This window comes from Pseudopodoces humilis, chromosome 7 (genome assembly GCF_049639895.1).
Source record: "Pseudopodoces humilis isolate 2021_Gansu_Grassland_sample_001 chromosome 7, ASM4963989v1, whole genome shotgun sequence".
Taxonomy (NCBI): domain Eukaryota; kingdom Metazoa; phylum Chordata; class Aves; order Passeriformes; family Paridae; genus Pseudopodoces; species Pseudopodoces humilis.
This window is the reverse complement of record NC_142206.1, coordinates 56742325-56765413: the sequence shown is the minus strand read 5'-3', so window position 1 is coordinate 56765413 and position 23089 is coordinate 56742325. Positions and strand designations below refer to the sequence as shown.

At 44.4% G+C, this 23089-nt stretch overlaps 1 protein-coding gene across 1 annotated transcript in view; it reads right to left on the bottom strand.

Moving 5' to 3' along the window:
• The window catches only part of KCNH5 (potassium voltage-gated channel subfamily H member 5), a 148657-nt gene extending 126210 nt beyond the window's left edge, over nt 1–22447 (bottom strand). Inside the window, exons 1-3 of the mRNA XM_005520053.2 lie at nt 22375–22447; nt 9579–9702; nt 2879–2985 (exon numbers count right to left, since the gene is read on the bottom strand). Coding sequence (XP_005520110.1) covers nt 2879–2985; nt 9579–9702; nt 22375–22447 — 304 coding nt within the window. The remainder of the gene's footprint in view (nt 1–2878; nt 2986–9578; nt 9703–22374) is intronic.
• Nucleotides 22448–23089: the final 642 nt, after the last annotated feature.

Here is a 23089-nt window from a genome sequence, read left to right as displayed (position 1 = left end):
CTACTGCTGTAGAAGCAATAAAATTAAAAAAAAGCAGGTAAAGAGGTTTCCTGAGTATTACCATATATATATACACATATATAGAGAGAGGCATGCATGTACATATATATATACATACATATATATACATATATATATATGTATGTGTGCATATATATATGTGTGTGTGTGTGTGTGTATGTATAAACAGGCATGCCTAATGTGGTTGGTGAATAGTTGTGTGGGCAGAGGTAAGGACTATATAATAAGGGAATTCTGCAGCAAAGCAGAAGAGAGTTGTAACAAGCTTTCAAGTCTTGAAGCTGGAACCTGCAAGCTGGGTTAGAACACCAAGGGGGGGTGAGGAGGCAGCAGTCAAACAGATGCTGCAGAGAACATCTTAAAGATCATCTCTAACACAGCAGGGAAGGATGGGAAAACAACCCGAAAAACTCAAAATCTTCCTCTGCCAAAAGCAAAAGGGAATGGGTAAAAGAGAAAAAAAAAAAAACCAAACAAACAACCAAACAACCCACTTTGTGCCACATTATCAAAAATACATAGCACACCTGGACCTACAGTTTGAAAATGTGGGTGGGAGGGTGCTCTGAAGGCACTGCAAGCCTCATGTAGGTGATAAACACAAGCCCTTCCACAGAGTAACCACCTTCACTCTGCAGAAGTACATTCATACCAACAGATAACTAATCTTAATTTCCTTCTCTGCTCCAATTTTCAGCCTGGAGGATAAGCAGGAGTGTCTTAAAAGACCATCTTCCACAAGGCTCAGAGAATGGCAAAAGGAATCAAACCCTGAGCACACCACACCAGCTGCTGAGCTGGAGCCAAGAGGTGAGCCTGTCAGCATTCTGGGTTCTGGGCTTTGGGTGATGGAGAAGAAAGCTGACAACAGATGTTATGGATGAGAAGTGACTCAAGCCCAGAGAGGAATATTGAGTAATTTTCCATAAAGCCCTTCTGTAATCCTGCAAAACTTATGGAAAGTGTCGGCTTGGAGATCTGGGCAAAGGTGAAGATTTTATTAAGGCAGCTGCAGCTCAATAAATCTCTGCAGCATCATCAAGCTCCAGCAGACAACCCACAACCCAAAGCAAAAAGTGTCTGCCTTGTTACAGCAAAGTCATCAAGAGAAGACTTTCCTCTCTTTATACATAAATAAAATAGAAAGGAATTTAATTCAGGCCCATTCTAGAGCAAGAGCTGCTCCAGCGTTTACTAAGAGAAGCCAGAGTTGGGTAGAGCACCGAGTCTCTGGGATCTACTTTGGAAATGACATGGACACAGGGCATGGCAGTGCTGGGCACCACCACCAGCAAAGATACCCAACCTGAGACTGTCCCAGGAAATTCCACTGATGTGAGGGGGCATCCAGATGACCTGCACAGGAAACGGGAAGAGAAGCAGAAAATCTGTGGAACAGACACATCCATATGTGGCTTAGGAACCAAAAAGAGGTCCTTTGGAGGGCTCCCCTGGGCACCTGCAGGAACAGCTGGACTTCAGAGCTGCTCTGGCTTCTCTCTTTAATTAACATGTTGGCTAAAATGCCTTGATGCAGGCAGAACTGGAGAATTCTACAGTTTTCCTGCTATTACAATTTCCTGCTACTTTATTGCCCACACAGGAAGGTTTAGTCTAAAAAGGGAAAACAGAGGTAAAGCATAAGAGGAGGTGTCCAGGATGCTCCCTTCAATGTCATGGCAGGTTTAGGTGAGTTTGCAGTGAAATGGGGCAGTCAGGCACAGGGAGCTCTTTCCTGAGGCACAACATTCCCTTCCCTCAGCCACAGCATGCAGGGAAAAGCTCTGGTAATCCCATGCCAGCATCAAAGCCCACCCAGGGGAGGCACAGCCTCAGATTCTGGGCTCCAGGCGGGTGGACCAGGGGGAAAGATGCCCAGGCCCACAGCACCTACACCCAGTACAGGGCACTGAAGGCCAAACTGGAGAACATCTCCATCAGGATTGGTCTTGGACTGCTCTTGGCCACCAACCCAGTCAGCTGGACTAATTCTGTGCAGAGTAGAGGAAACAGCTTTTCTAGAGCTCATTTAATCTGAGTTTTGGCTTTCTATGTTGGGAAGATGGTCTGTGCTAGTGAAGGAGGCCGTCCATTTCCACTGACAACAGCAGGAATTGCAACCACCAGCTCAGCAGACCTGCCCACCATGCACAGGTCCAGCGTGAGGCCCCACAACAGCATGGGGCTGTGCTCAGAATGAGCCCTAAGGTCGACAAGCCAGCACTGCCCAGACAGAAAATGTGACTGGAATGGCTCGTGGTTAAGACAAAATGAAGAAAATCTCTGGTTCTGGCAACTTCCTGCAAACCCAGTGCCAAGAAAGAAGGAACACAGGCCCTGAATCTCACTAAGCTGTTGAAGTCCCTGGTTTTCTCACTAATCCCTGGGCTATGTGCCAGGCCTAGTACTCTCCCCAGAGCTTGTACGTGTTGGTTTACACACCACGGAGCATCTCGACACCGCCGGGAGCAGCCACTCACGGCAACCAGGGCCTGGGTTCTCACTTGTGGAGACATGGGGGAGTTTCCTGAGGGATGTGGGGGAACCTCATTCAGCATTTCCTTTCACTAAACCCAGTCGGTTTCCCTTCAGGGAAACAATCCTCAAAACTAAATATATTTTTGAAAGAAGGAGTCAGACTAGAGAACAGCAGGGAACAACTACTATTCTTGGCAATCTGAATGCTTGGCCTGAAAAGAGAGCTCTCTTCCTGAGCTGTGGCAACCAAAATACCTGCTTCTTCTCCAAATCTTGCCCCAAATTTACTCATATGTCAAAATGAAAATTTCTTCTCAGCCTATTACATGCTTTAAATATGCTTTATCACTCCCAGCACCACACACAAATATATACTTACTGTTCTTCTTGTAGAGGAGAATTTCGAAGCAGTTTGACTCATAGTTGTCGAAAGTCTGTCTGACTTTTTCAATGGTCTTCTTGTCTGTCAGCTCACCATACATAAAACTGAAAAAAAGAAATTGTCTTTTTTTTCTAGACAAGCAACAACATTGTTACAGTCACCTTTAACAGCAAAAATATTGAAGATGCTAGGAGCTGTCATTTACCAAGGTTTAATTATGATTTATACTCCATTTAAATATTTAGTGTGTCACAAGGACACCTACAATAGCGAGTAACCATGACCACTTTCTTACTGTAAACGACTGCAAATAAATCCAACATAATGCTTCATTAAGTGCTTTACTGAGAATATCTTTAAGGATATATGGTTAGAAAAAAGAGCTGAAGGCTTATGAAGCCATCATCACCACAGCTGCAGGCCATGGCAGTATTGCTGTCAAAACAGAGAAAATTGATCAAAACCTCTAAAATCTCACAAATTTTGCTCAATCCTCCTGAAAATCCTTCTGGAGGAGGGATGTAAGCTACTACAGGTAAAGCCTGTTTGCTGAACCGATGCCTGCAAATCTAATCTTGTCAAGATGCATCTGGGACAATAAGATAATTGGAATTCTTTTACTAAATACCAATACAAATAGAGGACGGATTTAAACAGTGAGGGCTGCAATGTGTAGCTATGTCTACACTGCTACCAAACAACCAAATTCATCCTCATTTTCCTTACTGTAAACTGCATTTCTTTAATAGTTCAGTGGAAAATACTAAAAAGTTTTTGGAGACTCATCCCTCTCCAGGCTGAGAATATGAAAATGTGATTTTAATTCTGCTATTTCTTGCCACTTAACCATCTCATCTTTGCATTCTTTTCCAGGTCAGACCTCCAGCTGGTGTAAGCAAACCCAACCCCCTGACCTTACTTTTGACAGCCTTTGTAAGGAAACAGCCAGGCTTTTATTGTCATTCTCCCCTGGATTAAAAATAAGTGAAGGCTGCTCTGTGCAAATTCCCAATTACAGAACTGAAAGAAAATGGAACATCAGATAAAAGCTTTCAGACTCTTGGATGAATATATTTTTAATTGATCAGACTTTATTTTTTTCCCCCCGTTCTCTTCTTTCACAAATAGTTTAGCTTCAGCTGAAACCTCCAACAGAAAATACTGTGAATATGAAAGGGAAAAGCTATCAGTGCCTCTGTGGTTTCAGTGCAGCTTCTCTTATTGATCAACAGACCTCCAAAGGTTCAATAAACATTTATTTTATGCCTACTGCTCTGAAAGAAACAATAAAACAACACAGTGGTTAGAGGCTCGGCAAGCATCAAAGTACTCAATGAAGGCCAGACCATCAATCTTTTCTCTTCACAGCCAGCCCAGGGAAGCAGTGGAGCTGCTCCCACAACAAGCTGCTGCCTGGTCTGGGTGATGGAGGCATCAGAGTGGCTGCAACATCTCAGCATCACTACAGCTGCCTCTTCACTGGTAACACAGGCACAGACATTGATTAGACTGGATATTAGGAAAAACAGCACTGAAAGGGTGGTCAGGCACTGGAACAGGCTGCCCAGGAATGCTGTGGAATTGCCACTCCTGGAAGTGTCCAGAAAACACGAGGATGTGGCACTTGGGAACGTGGCTTCGTGGTGAAGGTGGCAGTGCTGGGGTAGTGGCTGGTCTCCATGATCTCAGAGGTCTTTCCCACCCCAAATGGTTCTGTGACTCTATAAATGGCATGGCAAGACTGTCACCTTTGGGACAGCAAAGGAGATGCCCCTACAGCAGCTGACAGCAGGAAATGGTTTTAGCCAGGCACGAGGCTTCATTAATGTCCTGATTATCATTAACATGCACAGCTGTCTCGAGGACACGCAGAACACAGCCTACTGCTGGTTTTCAAACCACCTATATAACCTTTCATACATTTATACATGAGATAACAACAAAAAGTTTGATTTTTTAATTTTTTTTTAATCCATGCCTTTTTTTAATTCTCTCTTTTGTTTTCTTGAGACTTAAAACAATGTTTCTCATAGTCCTGCAAGAAAAAATAGCAAGAATTTGTCGAAGTGCTTGATTTTACATGACTTAGAGAAAGCTGTCGTTAATTAGTGTTAAAATGACAAATCCTACTTGATGATGGGAGATGGACGATACCAGTAAGTGCTTCAGAAGATGATCAATCAACTTTATGTTTTAAATTACAAGCAGCTTATTGTTGCAGTAAACCTGTAATGCTCAAATCTCATATTATATTCACACATAAAGAGACATTTTAAAGGCTTCTGGAACAATAAAAACATTTTTCAGAAGGCAATTTTTAACAGCACCAAAGGAACCTCAGAGCCTTTCACTGCATGAGTTATATAAGATTTTTGCTTATCACAAGTTTAATTTAATTTAGTCTGTCCTATTTTGTACATATGGAGGGACTCCTATTTCTTTAGTCAATCACTCTGTATTTTTCTGCCTTTTCTTTCTTTTTTTTTTGTCATTTAGTGCTTGTCAAATGCCTTGAGTGTAAACTATACAAGGCATAAATATCAAAACCACTCTGCTACTGGGAATTTTACTACACAGAAAACACACTTATCAAAGAGAAGCAAGACTTGCTGAAATACACAGAAGGAGGCACAATCTTAGACATTTTCTCCACCTTTAAAACAGACCAGTTGTCATTCAGGACACCTGGGCTCCCACCTCCCTCTTAAAGCATCTCTTGGCACAGAAAAGCCTCAGCTGAAGTTTCACATTGTGCTCTTCTGTCCTTTGCCCGGATGCAGAGCAGCAGCATCAGGGCAGGTCTGGGTTTGCAGGGCAGTAGCAGCTGTTTAAGAGGAATTATCCAGGACAGAGGAAAAGTGAAGCACAGAAGGCATCTAACCCTACACCACATTTACACCTCTCTGCATCCAAAAGCAGCCAGGGCATCAATTACAAGAGCCAAACACCCGCCCAGAAGGAGCAGCAAGTACAGATACACATCAATAGATTCAAAACTCTGCAAGGTGAAGGGCAGACATCAATTCTGAGGTGCAGCTCATGGGTCCCACAGGCATCCTCAGTGGGGCTTCTTTGCACAGCTTTGGCACAGCAGGGACACACAAAAATCAGGCCACAGGGGTGCCATCCCAGCACCAAATCCAACCTTTTTCAAATCCAGCTGTACCCACCACACATAATCCCATTTCTTTGAGCACAGTGGGAATTTTGCCATTAGCTTCACTAGAGCCAAGATTTCCCTTGCAGACTGTTTTTTAATCCCACCTGTCAGGGCAGTAAATCAAAACAAGGCGGAGCAGAGATGCTGAGCAAATGTTCCAGTGGGAACAGTGGCTGTGAAAATCTCATGTGCAAGGAAAGGCATCAAAGCAAAGCCTGGAGTGAATGCCAGGTGTCAAATGCCAGGGTAGGTCCATTAAAGGATGCCTGCTCTTCCAAAGGCGTGATGAAATCACAGAGCTTAGCTGATAAGCAGCAATGTTTAGAAAACACTGATATAACTTGTGACAATAAACGGCATTTCAGTGTTTTACAGCTGTCCTTTCAATGTGCTCATGAAGACACACATGGTCACATCTGTGGACAACTGGGCAGGAAATCAGTGATTTTCCTGGATGCTGGCTGACCTACTGATACACCTCCAGGCAGGGCTTTATTTTGGTTAAATGGAGGTTAGAGGCATCTCAGTCATGCATGCCCTGTTCCTCCTGGCACAGCAGATGAAAAGTTCTTCCACCTAAAAATCCTAATTTTAGCACTCACTTATACCAATTATTTGATGTATCAGCCCAAGCTACACATGCAATTCTGAGTGCCACGTGAGCTCAGAAGAACACATATCAACTCCCATCACCCAATATAGCCTGACTTCCATGTACAATCTGCTTTTTATATAATGCCTGTGAAACTAAGGAGACTGGCACTCATACTGGGGGATTTCTAAGTGATTTTCCTGCCAGTGGGCATATTGTTTTTGATTAAAAAGATGAGAGAAGTGCAAAACCAAAGGAATAACCAGCCTGTCACAGGAGTAACTCATTGTCTGAGCTGGAATAAAAATCCTTCACACCTCCAGTGCCTTCAGTTGATCCACCCCTCCCTGTGATCTCTATCAGAGAAGATCACCTGAGACTTAAAATCACAGAACCACAGAATTATTTAGGTTGGGAAAGACCTTTAAGATCATCGAATCCAACTGCTAACCCAACACTGACAAATCCATCACTAAACCATGTCCATGAGTGCCACACCTACAGGGCATGTGAACAGTCCCAGTGTAGGGGATGGGAAAAGAGAATATAGTGAATTCTCACTGGACTACCAGGAGAAAAGTATGGCTGGAAGATGATTTTGAGACACTTACAGCCGGAAGCAAATTGACCAAACTTTGCAATATTTTTAAATTGTCCTTTATCACACTCATGATCAGGAATAAAACCAACTTGAATCAGGGGCTAGATTTATATCATTTGTATCTGTATATTTAATTTGGTTGGATTTTTGACATTCAAAAGCAGATCCTTCCAAAACCTTCAATTAGGAGGAAGCACCACAGCACTCTTAGCCCAAAGCACTTGTCTTAGAGCAGTAAAACAAACTCTGCATGTAAAGCAAATTTTATAAATAATGTAACATAATCTGGGCAGAACATAGAAAAACTGGACTGGGAGTCTGACTCAGAAAATACTGTAAATAATAGCCCCAGATATAAAAAAAAAACCCTTCAATGACATTCTGCTGAGTAGTCTAAAGCAGGCACCATTGGCCTTTAAGACCCATCATCTCCATATCTGTCATCAGAGAGCAGCTCCAGCTGCTCTGGAAGGCTGCATGTTCCATGTTACCTATGCTGCAAATCTGTCCAGCTCTCACTTCATCCGAAATCTGTCCAGCTCTCACAGATCTGGAATGTCTCCTAACAAGTTAGAAACGTCACTCTGCACATGGGACTCCCTGAATGGTTTGGGTTGGAAGGGGCCTTACAGATCATCTCTTTCCATGGGCAGGGACACCTTTCACCAGATCAGTTTGCTCAAAGCCCCATCCAACCTGTCCAAGAGCCAGACACAACAGTGTTGGTCATGCTTTGAGTGTAGAGAGGACTCCCCTCAAAATCCAGAGGTGGGTGTCCAGAATGAAGATGAAAGAAAAAAAAAAATCTTTGCTACCAATTCCATTTTCCACAGTAATTCCTCCTCAATTTGTACAATTCACCTCAATGAGCTGTTTGAATGTGCTCAAAACAGAATTCTTATAAATGGTAACAGGAGATTATCATGTTCACAATAAGCAGCCAGATGGAACAAATCTTTTGGTTCCCTCAATATTTGAAGCACATGCACACCATTATCAGACAGGTAACGCAAAACTTTCCCTCCCTCAAAAATTTCCTACAATCCCATTCTGTATTTGTAATTATTTTAGTGTGCACAGGCTATGAAAGCACTGACTCACAGCAAACACAGACAATTCAATATAGAGGATGGCAGAGAGCTAAGGGGAAAGTGTGTATGTATCTCCAGAGCAGCTGTGAGCAGGCTGTTTTGTTCAGCCCCACAGAGTGTATTGACTCTGTTTCTACTGTATGAATGAATATTTCATTCCAACACCACGTGCCCATCTCCTGCCTCTCGCCCCTAGAGGAAATTTGGCTGCACAGAGCAATCCTAGATCTTGCTTCCTCCTCATCCCTGCAGATGAGAGCAGGGACCACACACCAGCATGTGTTGGTTTCTGGAGGAAGCAGTGACTGCCATCCAGGGACAGGCTCACTGCCCACCCTGCTCCTGCCAGCTGCAGCATCACACCCCAGTGCATGGCAGCAGCATCTCCCAGAGATTATCACTGTAGATCACAGAATCATCACAGAATGGTTTGGGTTTAAAGAGACCTTAAAGATCCAAACCCCCTGCCATGGGCAGGGACACCTTCCATCAGTCCAGCTTGCTCCAAGCTCTGTCCAGCCTGGCCTTGAACACTTCCAGATATTCCATCCTCTGTCCCCAGTGCCTGGAATCGGCCACTCCCTGAAGGCAGAAAGGGAAAACCTACACAAACTCGTATCTCAGCCCTCCCTTCTTGCCTCTGTCCCTCGCTTGCTTAGCTCACACACACATTCCACACAGCAGGGAGCCAGTGCTTCCCCAAAAAACAACTCTTTCTAAAGGATGCAGCAGGCATGGCTCATCCAGCCACAAATCACAGCTGCTCGCTCCTGAAAGACCACCAATAAAAGAGAAAAGCCATAAAGCTGCAATGCTTAGAGTAAATATATCAGCAGCCTAATTACTCTCTTGGGAATAAAGATGCACTTTGTGCATTACTGGGCTCTGTGTATGTTTAATAATAGGGGCCAGCGTGGGCTACAGAAGAGCTCACTGCCTCTTGGCATGGTAACAGCAGAACTCAGAACAATCTAGCAAAAGTGCCTTTGAATTATATTACTTAAAACCCCTCTCTCTTTACTGGATCATTAGCTAGAGTACATTCTCACCAATACTAGCCAGGATAAATTTCAAGGTGCTTTACCATGTTCCGTACAAGTCACCGGTTTCATTTAAAGCCTGTTTTAAGACTTCAACATCCGCAAAACAATGTCTTTCTTACCTCAGCCCTTTCTCCCAAAACCTCACCGTTCTTCCCACAGATTAAAAGTTTTCAGGTGCACCAAGTGACAGCAAAAAGGCAACGGGCATACCTGCAAGTGCTACTCTTCTGCATGACGTCAGCTCGGTGGTATCCAGAGAGTTTACAAAATCCGTCATTACTATAAACTACGGGCCAGTCCACAATCTGGGCGTTTCCCAACAAAAAACTGGATTCTGAAAGGACAAAGAGCAAAAGAAAGAAAGGGCTGTTGTCAGTGGCAAAGTACAATGAAATCCTCCTCGTGTTACACAGCAGATGCAGAGTTATCCGTGACAGTAACTTCTGCCTTGACATTTCAGAGGGAAATCCAAATGGACATCTGAAAAGAATTTGTGATCAAACAGGATAGCTCCTGGTAATGCAAGTAGCTTCCTACACCACAAAACACCAATATAAGCCCCAATGCTTTAACAATTTAGACAGCATTCATTTATTCACAACATCTGGGTAAGATAGCATGCTCTATTTTTATTTTATACATATCTTGAAAGCAACATTAAACTAATGTGCAAACTGAGTTTTAAATGCTGAATTGTATGCCTGCCCAAAGCTGATAATGATTCTCTTGCTTGAGAGAAGTAATTTTTATTTCCTGGCAGGTCTGAGTCTGTTTTGCAGGACACAGCCAGAATCCCTGGGATGAGGGACAGAGTGCCAGGTGATGCTGGGGAAAGCAGATGTTTTAATATTGTAGTCCATGGTAATCTTCAGTGTTTTCTTTATTTTTATGGTTAGTTTTCAATTTCATTCTGACTACAGCTATGGAACTATATGGTCCCATTCACTGGTGCTAAAAAGCTATTAAAATGTAACTATTAACAATCATTGCTGCTTAAAAATTATAGGAAATGTTCCTTTCAGCAGTTCTTGTGGTGGGAAAAAAAGACTATTTTTACAAATTTTCCTCATAATAGCCAAAGAATGGTTATGACAACAACAGACATTTAGTCAGGTGTGCATATGGATTTTAACATAAAAGTGGCACTGAGTTTGCATTCGCTGCACATGCCCTACTCAGAGTGTTTATAACTGTGACTGGATTGTACATTCTGCAAATACTATTCTATTGAATATGGAACATGTACTTAAAAAAATAGCATTTGTATCTTTTTTCTTTATAAGCATGAATTTAGAAAAAAAAATAATCTGGAGATTATTGGATTTTCAAAAAAGCGGATTTTAAAATATTTTAAAAGCCAACCAATGGGAGAAACAGAAGCCTAGATTTTGTGAAATCTAACACTTTTACACTCAAGGCATTTATTCGGACCCACCACAAATATTCTTTAAGCCTAAATGTCAACTTTAAAAATTTGCTTTCCTGCCCACAGGAAGATGCCCTCGCTACAAACAGCAGGAGACATGGATTAAAGCCTGAGCATTACATAAAATATCCCTGGATTCCACCAGCCCCTTTCTGCTGGGACTCAGCCCAGCTCAGGGGACATCCTAAACCTCTGGGGACCAAAGGTCCCACTCTACTGGTGTTCCCCCCACACCTGCACCTCCACTGATGCCCAGAGATTTTTTAGCTTTTTATATATTTTCATATATTTGTAGCCTTGTAGATTTTGAATAGTTGTGTACTTCCTAGTGCTTTCCCTGCCCTTTCTCATAATAAGATAACCCCTCTTCTAACACTTTCTTGAAATTCTGTTTAATCTTATACTTAAGGAGGGAATTTCTGATAATGATATTTTGTTTTCGACCAGAACTTAACAGATATAACAAGAAAACAGGACAAAGAAGCCCCGGGACCAGCTCCAAAAGGCTGACCCAAGGGTGGCTTACTGGGGTAACTGATTTCCTACTGAATGTACTGGCTAGGTATACTAATTAATTAACCTTATAAAAATTGTGAAAATCCTTTTTCATGTGTGCACAGAGCCATATTTGTGCACCTGAAAACTTCCATTAAGGAGTTGCTATTTATCTTACCACTTTAACACTGTTGCAAGGTTTTTTCCTTTTGTCATTAGGCAGCAGCACCCCCAGTCTGGTAAGGGGGAGACGCCCCCAACTCCCCAAATCTGGGCTCTCCCCATGGCTGCCACCCCATCACCACCACACTCCAAAAGCTGGAGATGCTGGGTGCACCAGCAGCTCTGAATTTCCCATCCCACAGGGAAACAACCCAAGGCTGCAGGTTAAATTTGGAAAGATTGTCTTTATAGAACCATCTCTAGCCAAAATTCTGCTCACACATCTCGTCACAAAGAGCACAGCCTGGCAGTGATTCACTCAGGGATGCTCTGCACATCCCTGAGCTCCCCAGAGGCCACAGTCCAAAAGCAGAAAACCCTCCTGCACAGCCTCCCCATCCAGAACTCCGCTGCATATTCCCACCACATCACTGCTTCAGGACACACAGCACACAGCACAAGATACATGCTGCAGCCAGGTAAATAGCATTTAATGGTTGTCTTCTATGGATTTTATCATTTTCTGCACCTGAGGCTCTCAAAATATTTTATAAGGCATTCACTAAATTGATAAAATCCACAAGAAACTTGGGAGGGGACAAAACGTAAAACCAAGCTATTGACAAACTGTCGTAGGTTTGTTTTTCTTTTAAATACCATAAAATTTGAGGTAAAAAAGACACTAGAAACATCTTGGTAGATATTAGTATTTTTCATTTTTAAGGTTAGATCAGATCTGTAATATTCACATTAGAAACTTGACCAGATATTAGAAGGTGTTTTCTTTTGTCCCCTTGAATTTTCCTTCGCTTAATTATTTTTTACCCTTGTCTCCTAAGCAAGCAAAGCTCATTCATCCATGCTCAGCACAGGAATATGAATCACAGAACCTTTTAGGTTGGAAAAGACCTCCAAAATGATTGAGCCCAACTGCAAACCCAGCACTGCCAATCCACTACCAATATCTGTGTGTGTACCAATAAATACCAATGTGTGTGTGTGTGTGTGTCCAATTCCAGCTGAAGAAAAATCTTGAATCAATGTTTGCCTCTTGTTAGAGACCAATAAATCCAACTGCAGGTACAAAGCCACAGGAATCCACGTTTCATTAATGCAGTGCTCACTGAGCAACTTGATAAAATTGAAGGAAGAACAGGTCAGTGTCTGACCCCTTCAGTTTTATTGGGTACCCAAATCTCAGTATTCACAGAACTCTCTGTATTTAACCTGCCTTATATTTTATCAGGAGTCGTTATTTTCTTCAACCAAGACACAATTAATTCTTCCCTATTTCTACAGTTACAAATCCTAACTCCAGGCAGATTTAATTCTACACAAGCCAGTCCATACCCAGCTGTAAAAATCTAAACTGTGTACTGAATGACAGGACACTTTAAAAGAACCTCTCTGTTTCTGACCATAATTTTATAAAATATGATTTTCTATTATCACCACTAACTACTCATTGCAAGTCCATTTCTGCAGTTCTCTCCAATGAAGATGGATCCACAGCCACTTCTGGACTAAATCCACCTGCATGCCTGACTTTTGTACTCCTATATACAGTTCAGATTCATGATTTCCTGGCTTAGAAAAGTCATCACAGTTGTGTCTTTGATTATGATTTCTATGAGTCTGTGCAAGTTCTACTCTGTCCAATTTCCAGCCTTAACCAGGTGTAAGAAACAAGGGCTGGAAAAAACTTCATTTTATCTCCATCTCCAGTTGCCACAGGGCAGCCAAGAATGGAGGTGTTCAGACTCCCTTCATGGGAGAGGCAGCCTCTCCTTCCCTGCTCAAGTCTACAACAGGTAAAAGGGGTGTTTTGTGCCTTCTTCAGAAGAAAAAGAAAAGGAGCCAACAAAAGGTCTGTAAATAGCAGGGTGATGGACATGGAAAGGACACCAGCACCGGGATCTCCATATTCCTGTCAGATCCAATACACAAGAACTATATTCTGCAAGCAAGTCTTTTGAAAGAATATGTTCTATTGGAGGTACTCTCAATAACAAGTGCTTCTTAAGAGAATTTAGTCACTAATAACTGGGCATCACTGAATCCACCCACTACACCTACACTGAAACACGTGAATTTACTTTAATTATGTCACAACTTCCCTGAAAGATCACAACAGGGATTGCCAAGGATAGCCAAAGTTATGAAGGGCAGGGCACAAATGCAGCTGACATCAAGGTGCTGTAAACTAAAACTTGTGCAATATCCGTGCTGTGGCCCAGAAATGAAAATCTCCCCTCCCAATCTCATGAGTATTTTCCTACAGGGACTTTCCCCAGTGGTCAGTGAGACGCTGGTCACTGCTGAAACGCTGGTCAACTCTGACAGACTCTGGTCTGATCCAGCATGCGGTGAAACTCCAGGAAACTGGGATCCAGGTGACCATGGTGTGATATCTTGTACTCTGAAAACACTTACATGCAGCTAATTTCACAACTCACATGATGACTATCCCGAAATCTCTGGTGGTGTGCTCATCCTTCTCGGGTTTCTTCAATGCACTGAAACTACACACCCACTTCCCATTTCCTTACACATAAAACATCAATTTTCATTATTTCTAAGCTTGTCTTGATGTCATTGCCTCCACCAACCATCTTCTCCACCCTCTCCCCTTTCTGATGCACTGTAGGGACCCCAAATCACAGCCCCATAGGTTGTGCATGCTCCTTGACTGGACACCTCTGAACACCAGTGTCTGTCTGAAAGGAAAGCAGGGTCTGCCAGCAGACTCCTCTGTTCTCAGAGTAGCCAGATCCCTCTCAGAAAGGCAGCAGGCTTTTTATTAGCCAACATAACTCTCCTGTTTTCAAGGTTTAATGCTGATGGCAAGGGAACAGGGTATTAGAGGCATACAGTCAGCAAAACTTCAGGTTGGAAAAAACAACTGAGGAAAACAGCTTTTTAAAAGGCACTGCATTTGCTGTTGCCACACTTGTATTTTGTAAAAAGGCTCTTTTGTATAAAGGCAGCCTATGCTGTAGAGCAGAAGCCTTTAATCTTACTCTATCTTGCAGCAGCTAGCACTCAACATGGTGCTGAGCCTCGTGTTTGTTATTAAAACAAAATAAAAAGACCACAGTGTACAAGCAATTTCTTTAACTAACAAAATGCCTAAAGCAGCGTAAAATTCATGTTATGTAATGACAGGAGAGCAAGAACAGCTAAATCATTCCAGGAGATATGCTTAACCAAGTGAGAAACATTGTCTCTAATCATTTTTTCTCAAGTATGCTTGGGTACCACTTGCAACCAAAATTGTTTAAATCACCGTTTTTGAGAATTCCCTCTCTTCTCAAGGAAACTGGCAACTGACCTTTTTAGAAAGGTCATCACTGAAAAGATGTTCTAAAGAAAATAAAGTAGTAGCAGAACACAAACAACAATAATGATTATAATAACAAAAAGAAGCAGCATTTCCATCTAGGAACAAATTCCTACCTCTATCAGTTTTACACAGAGCTGTCCTTCAGAACTACCACCCTTCCACCGCACAGCAAAGGCAGCTCAGACCTCATGGGGGCTGGGAAATATCTGGAATTTGCCTTTTTTTTTGCTAAAATAAAAGCCCCAAAACACTTCAACTGCTGTCAGTGGAGTCTCCTCAAAACTACACAGGGCCAGCATATTGCTGCAGTCTTGTTCAGAGCTTCTTGGAAAACTGCTGGTGCTCCTCTGTGGGTGTATTTGGGAAGGGTGTACTAAGAAACTTCTCTTTTTTAATTTTCTTGGCTTTCCTGAGCGAGTCTTGGCCCTGACAATAGCCAGTGTTGTCTGTGGTGACTCCAAACATGTCCTCAAGATGTGTTGTGTGCCCACGGAATACAGAGGAAGATCCTAAGCCCTCTTGGAGGGCACAGCCCTCTGAAATCTGCCTCAACAGGCACCAACATCCCTCCAGCTCTGGGGCTGGCTGCAGACAAATCTCTGTTCTCGAAGCAGCAACCTCCGCTTTGTGCTCCTGTCTGTAAACCCACAGTGCTGTTTTCTAACAAGGCTATCATTTCCCCAGTGTCTTTAAAGCATGCAAAACATCAGTGTCATCCAATTTACCCAGTACATTAAGTGTTACTTTCCTGAAAAAAAAAATCTCTCAAAGGACTGACTCTTTACGTCACCTTTCTGTTCCAGTGTTGTCTTTATTTAATACTTATAGTATGAAGATGCAGTGAGGGCTAAACCCAGAGCAAGGTGTCATCACACTATGCTGAAATTATCTACTTCCTGCCCCAAAAACCTGCTCCTCAAATAAAACAGAAGAGGAATAATCCAGCACTGGCTGAAATGTTAAATCCACATGTAAGCCACTCAGCTGGGAACACAGCAGCTTTCAGCAATTTAGCAAGCAAGCTCAAGAAGAAAAATTAGAGCCTTCCTGAAATTTGCCACCTTGAAACTTATAAAATTAACTGCAATCATTTGGAATGTGGAAGCCCACAAATAGCCCCTGCCTTTACTGTGACACATCACTGACCCCAGGCAGAGCTCTGAGGCAAGAAGGACATGAGAGCATCTCTATGAATTACCTGAAAAATTACATTTCATACAATTCTGATCACAGTTTCTCCCCCACACATCCATTTCTCCTAGAATTAAACTAACCCTCACCTATCCCAGTTACCATCTAAATGCCACTGCTGAATCTGCTCTCTATTAAAATTACGCAGAACACAACATAGATGTACTGAGACTAAATTTAAACTGGAGCATGCTGTAGCTCTCACTCAAGGCACACGGGCACCCTCAGGGAGAACCAGAATCCAGACTTCCAGCTTTATACCAGTCAGAGTGCTGCCTTCACATTGCCAGAGGAGAAAACTGTGGGAACAGGAGCTCTTCAGACATGGGGCTCCTCTTGCAAACACTGAGCCCGCAGTGAGTCCTGGCTGCAGTTCCACAGAGCCTGGCTGCTTCTCAAAAAAACCCTGTTTGGGCAGAAAACCAGCTGCATCCCCTGTGCCCTCCTCTCTGTGCCAGTGGCTGAAGCAAAGCTTTCAACAGGACTGACCCCAGAGCCCCTCCTGGCTGTGGAGTCAGGCCCCAGACACTTGGGATAGCCAGGGTTCAGCAGCTACAATAGCCAGTCCCCTGAGCGTGCTGGTTAAACAAGTATTGTCCTTTTTTAATCTGAAAAGCAGATTATTAGAGTACCAACTCCGAAATCTTCTATTATTTAATGTTATCAAATCAGAAAATCCTATTTTCTTCAGCTATCCAAGAGAGGAACTTAAAATCCCAGTTCACCACCAGACAACACCCTGCAAAACAGGCTAATTAAATGTATTTCCACTTCCTGACATTATTCTTCGGCTGTGTACTCCTTCCAGCTGCAATAAAAAACCTGAATGTTTCCATGAAAAATGGAAAAAAAAAATAATCAATTTAATTTTTTTTCTTCTCTCCGGTTTCAACATTAACCTGGGAATGCAGCAACTCTTGCAGTGACCTCTTGTGGCAAGCGCTCAAATTTCCCCCAAAAAGAGAGGATGGATACCTCTCCCACCAAGCACAGAACGGAAGAAAAAAAATAAGAAGAACATTAAATATAATAATAAAAAAGGGAAGGGAAGGGAAGGGAAGGGAAGGGAAGGGAAGGGAAGGGAAGGGAAGGGAAGGGAAGGGAAGGGAAGGGAAGGGAAGGGAAGGGAAGGGAAGGGAAGGGAAGGGAAGGGAAGGGAAGGGAAGGGAAGGGAAGGGAAGGGAAGGGAAGGGAAGGGAAGGGAAGGGAAGGGAAGGGAAGGGAAGGGAAGGGAAGGGAAGGGAAGGGAAGGGAAGGGAAGGGAAGGGAAGGGAAGGGAAGGGAAGGGAAGGGAAGGGAAGGGAAGGGAAGGGAAGGGAAGGGAAGGGAAGGGAAGGGAAGGGAAGGGAAGGGAAGGGAAGGGAAGGGAAGGGAAGGGAAGGAAGGGAAGGGAAGGGAAGGGAAGGGAAGGGAAGGGAAGGGAAGGAAGGGAAGGGAAGGGAAGGGAAGGGAAGGGAAGGGAAGGGAAGGGAAGGGAAGGGAAGGGAAGGGAAGGGAAGGGAAGGGAAGGGACACAATTGAAAATAAGACCACAAAGCAGCTGATCTCAAGGAAATCCAGCTTTTCCTTTTGCTAACCACATGGCATTCTTTAAGTTTCTATATTAATACAATGGCACAGGGCTTCCATAACTATTTTTTAAAGTAAAAATAAATATTTTAGACCATGCAGAACTCCCCCAATTTCAGCAGCAGTCAGAGATGCTTAATCCATCTGCGCTCAGCGAGCCCACTTGAAAAGCAAGGAAAACAGGGCGTCTGCAACAGCAAACCCCTCACATATGTCATCTAGTAATGCTTGTCAGTGTAAAAATCCACTTTGCATTGATTTACGTGTCAGCAAGCGCCGTCAGAAGCTGCAGAAGGAACCCTGTGCCTTCGATTGCCAAAGAAAACCCTAATGACATGAGAGCCTTGGTTATCCCGTCATTAACTTCTGAGCTGAACTGGAGGATGGAAACTTTCACCCCACGGTGCTTCCTGCTTTTATGCAGGGATTTAGGGAACTGCTGAGCTCTGCATTTTTCTCAGAGGATCCCAAGTGACAGACATGCACTAAACTTGAAGCACTTTGCTTTAAAGAACTTTCTGTCTGCAGCATGTGTAATTTAATTGGTGCCAGATGAAAATGCAGTTTGTTAAAACAAATGTAGAGGGGAGAAGTCCACGTGTATTATGTCCCACATCTCTGCCTTGAAGACAGGAACCCTACACGAGCTAGTAACAACAGAAGAGACATGAGACATTTATTTTATCTGTAATACCAGTGGAATAAAAATTTTAAAAGTGTCTCACTGCTACAGATGAGACACTTTTTTCCATCCCCTTTCCATACAACCTGCCTTGACAAAAATCACCTGTGAACAGGGCTAATCCTTTCACCCATCACTCACAGGGACCCAGCAGGGTGTAAAGGTCTGCGTGAAGGAACTGCTTTTTAGGAACTTGGCATAAAGCTGAAAAAGGCCAGGAATTAAATGCTAACTTCATTAAAACTCGTGCTGAAATTCCCATGTAAACCTTAGAGCCAAGATTTCATCCCAGTGACAAAATACAGTTTTTCACTAAATTCATCCCCTCTCCCAAACTGTTAGCAGTCTTTATTGCAAATTGCTGCCCAGCCCCAGAGTCACCCTTACCACAAATTCATGTTCTACCATAAAAGCAAATTATGCCATTAATATATACTTAATTTCCTGCTGATAGAATTTGTGAAGGCGAGACAGACTTGCATGGCTCAACTCACAGGATGACTCTGCCTGTGGGACTGGTCCATAAATCCCAGTCCTGATCTAGACACTTGCCCAATTCTGTACTCTCTGCACTTTCACAGTGCTGAGCACAGGTCAGTATCAGTAGCAGCTCTGAATGCACTGAAGAAGTGAACAATAATATCAGTAATAACGAGCACAGCCTGCTGAGAACATCTTGGGAGAGAACATTGCCCTTAGGATGGTCCTTATTAAACGTCCCAAATACTAATGGCACTAAAAGGCAGTCACCTTAACGTGATTTAGCCCAGTGCTCTTACAAAACACCTTTCAGCTCAGCAAAACACCTGGTGCTCTTAAGATCTAGGGCACAGCCAAGGCTGTAGCGAGATCGTATCAATCTTTGTGAGCCTCAGATAAGCCTCAATGTATTTCCACTGTGCTTTAAAAGAAGGAAGAAAAAAAAAAAAGATTGCAGAGAGTGCACTAAGATTACCCTGAAGACAGGTCTGCTTGTCCCTTTTACAAACCACAGCAGCCCTAAGGACAGACCCCGCTGCTCCCCATGGGCTTTGGGTCTCCTTAGGTGGAGCTCAGCTTTGGTGAGGGCAAAGACCCTGCAAAGCAGAGGCTGCCATGCACCACTCCGTGCTTTGGGAAGCACCTGCAGCCTGTGATGCTGCCCAAACACCAAAGTTCAACGCTGACCTAAAACACTTCACAAGCTCCAAGGTGTAAAGTGGTCTCCGAAAGAGACGTTCCCCAGGTGAGGTGACACCGTGGGACCTCTCCATCGCTTTGACAGCTGCTCCATCCTTCCCAAACACACTGGCATGTAGAGGGGCATCCAGCAGGGCAGCCCAGCTCTCCCACTCTCCAACACAGAGGGCAAAAAGCCACGGTCACCCCGTTTCACGGCCAGCCCGGTCACAGCCACCCCGTTCCTTTCTGCGCAGCTCCTTGGTGCTTCGCTCATGGCTGCACACTGAGTGCTTCTCCCACAGTTTTAACCTGATGAGCAGCCAAAGCTGAGGTAAAAAGGAAGGGTTCACAACACTCCTAAAGTGCCAAAAAAATGCTGAAAATTCAATATATGATTGCTTTTAGACACCACACCAAACCTGCACACCCTGTTCCCGCTACACCCGTTCCCAGTCCTGACTTTCCACGTTTTAAAATTGTTACAATTTTGTCTATAAATTTTGTTATTAGGATCCATCTCTGGTAACTCTGAGTAATTTTTCTCCATCAACACTTCATTTTGAAGCCATTGCTTCTGTTTCACCTGAAGAAGAGTCTATCTGCTGAAATACCTGCCTGATTTTTTTCCAGCAGTACCCATACCCTAATAGGAGTTATTACCTGTATCTACAACCCTTCTCTTGGTTGTTAAGAAAAGATTTATGATCAAGAAGTGCAATGGGATTGCATAAACAGGACAAATCTCAAAGGAGAATGTTCCTGAACAAGGAACGGTGACAGAAAGGCTTTTTTGGGGGGGAATGCTGAAGAAGTATTTTAAAAAACAATCATCGGTCTTTTCTTCATCCCATTCCGCAAAATGTCAATGAAAAATCCCTTGGAACTTGATGAATCCAAGTCTAAAAACAAACCCAGCAGACACTCAGCAGACCAAATCCTTGTCTTCTACAGAGCACTAGCAGGAAATACTTGAACCAGATTTGCTCCACCGTATGCAATTAAGTTTGGATTAAACAGTACTGGATCCACTGAAAATTACTATCTATAAAGGATAAATAAGGCTATGTCCTGGATGACAAAAATAAGAACTAAATCATGTTTCAGCTCACAACACTGCCAACTTACATGAGTTAAATACAAATTCCCAATCTACTTCCCTCTTTGTGTCCAACAGGGAAGATTTACCTCTCTAGCTAGCACCATGCTTAGACATCATCAGTGGCACAGAAAAAGCAGAAAGAATGACCAGATCAGCATGATTTATGGTCCTAAATTAGACCAGGTTTAAAACTGGTGGGGATACATGCTTTTAAAGTATAATGTTCGAAAGCCTTCTGAGCTTTTCCAATTTCTGGTGTCTCAAAGCTTTACTGAGCTTTCACCAGGGAGGAGGATGTGTGATTTAATTAGAGCACGATACAAAACCAAGGCATTCCCAAACCACGCTCTCAGCCCTGCTGCTGACATGCTGCATGACCTAGGGAAATCAGCTGTGATGCCCCAAACCCCCATTTACGCCACAGTTTGATGAACGGGTTGAGAAAGCCTCTCTGTGTCCTCTTCCACAAGGAGCCCTGAAGTGTAATTAAATTCCACCCAACACTCCGAAATTGTCAGAGGGAAGGTGCTATATAAACGCCTATTAATTATGCCTGCATTTAATATTCTGGGAAATAAATGCACTATTGAGGGAAACCAGCTCTTGGAGATGGTGCAGCTACAGGGCTTGACAGGGAGTGAGTGCCGAGCACAGAACTGACAGAGGCAACACAAGAGGGAGGAAGTCCCCCAAAAACGGCTCAATGCAAAGCTGGCATTTTAACACACAACATTTTAAAACAAATTCCAACTCCTCATTCCACTCCTGCTCATGAGGAAAGTCCATGAATTCCCAATTCACTACCTGCCATCAAAAGCCACTCCAAGCCAGCACACCGGACCACACAGGTGTGACTGTGAGGTACATCCAGCACTGGTGCAATATGGAAAGGTGGAAAGGAACATTTTTCAGCATAACTTCACCACCCATTGGTGTCTTGATTAATATAAATGTGGTAACTCTTCTCAGTGCTCTGCTCTGCTCAGCTTTCCCACTCCCGTCCCCAGGTGTACGCTGGCACAGTGCTGCTTCTTCATGGCAGTGTCACCCTAAGCTTGGGCTGACCAAGGAGTTATCTTTCAGCAAACCCAAAGCAGAGCTCTCCTACATTTGTGCAAACACTCAGTAGATACGTGCCAGTGCAAAAACTACATTAAAAAATGAATGTAACTAGCACAGGACTTGCCTAAAGCATCATCTACATCAGCACACCCAAAGAGACGGAGCTGCAAACACATCGTAACTTTAATGGAGCTGTGTACAGTGCTCCTGATCGGTGCTTTGCACTAGAAAGGGTGAAATTAACTCCAGCAGCAAGGAATAACTGGATGCCACACAGTCCTGAACTAGCCCTGTAAATATTCACCTAACTCAGGAGCCGTAAATGACCAGCTGCAGACAGTTCTTTACCCATCTGCTCAGCCACAGGATTACCATCATCCAAACCACAGTCACTCCCTCGCCGCTTTCCCGGCACCTTCGCCACAGACTTTAAAGTGTCACAAAATTGCAAAAAACTTTGAACCCCCTGAATGGAAATAGTTGCAAGTCCTAATTATCACAAAACTAAAGAACAAGGAAAAGGGAAAAAAAAAAATAAAAAAATAAAAAAGACCCGATGAGCGGAGAGGATGACAATTTATTGTCTCATTAAAGAGAAAAAGGTTCAAATCGGCGGTAGCAATTGCGATGTGAGAAGTGCGGGGAGACAGGGTAAGGACCGCGAGGGGATGCTCCGGCGGGGACTGGCGGATCCCGTTCCTTGAAGGCACCGCTTTGGCACGGACCCACCAGCGCAGCGGCGCCGGGGCGAGAAGCCGGAGGGACGGATGGACGGGCGGATGGACGGATGGACGCGCGACGGGGGGAATCTCTCACCGCTGGAGCGCCGGACGATGTTCTCCAGGAAGGTGTTCTGCGGTGCCACCAGCCCTCTCTTGCCCCCCGGCATCCTGCAGCGCCGGGCTCGGGGGCCGGGGGTGCGCGGCGGCGGCGGCGGCGGGGGGGTGCCGGCGGCGGCGGCGGCGGCGGCGGCAGCGCCCGGTGCCCGTGAGTCGCGCAGGGGCGGCCGCGGCCGCCCATGGTAGTGGCGCCCCCGCGGCGGCTGCAGCGCGGTCTGGGGCCGCACCGCGCTCCGCGCAGCCAGCGCCGCGCCCGCCCCCCCTGCGCCTGCGCGCCCGCCCCGCCGGGCCGGGGGACGCCAGGGGATGGGGGGGCACGGCGGGCACCCGAGAGGATGGGGAGGATGCGGGGCGGCACGGCGAGGAGTCACCGAGCATCCCCCGAGCATCCCCCGCTTCGCCGATACCCTGCGAAGTTCTGCCCTGAGCGAAACTCAGGCAAAACCCTCATGGGTTTTGCATCCGTGCGTTGTTTTGTTTGTGGTTGTTCTTTGGGGGTTTGGGGTTGTTTGGGTTTTTTTCGTTCCCCCCCCCCCTCCCAACCTCAGCGGTTGGGTTTGAGGGAAAACACTCGGGAATGCTTTTGCCCGCAAAAGATAAACGCAAAGTGCAGCTTTGTAACGTGTTAAATGCCACTAGCCTCGCCTGAAGCCATCAAGACATTTCTTGGAGGATTTCCCCCTCTCTCCGTG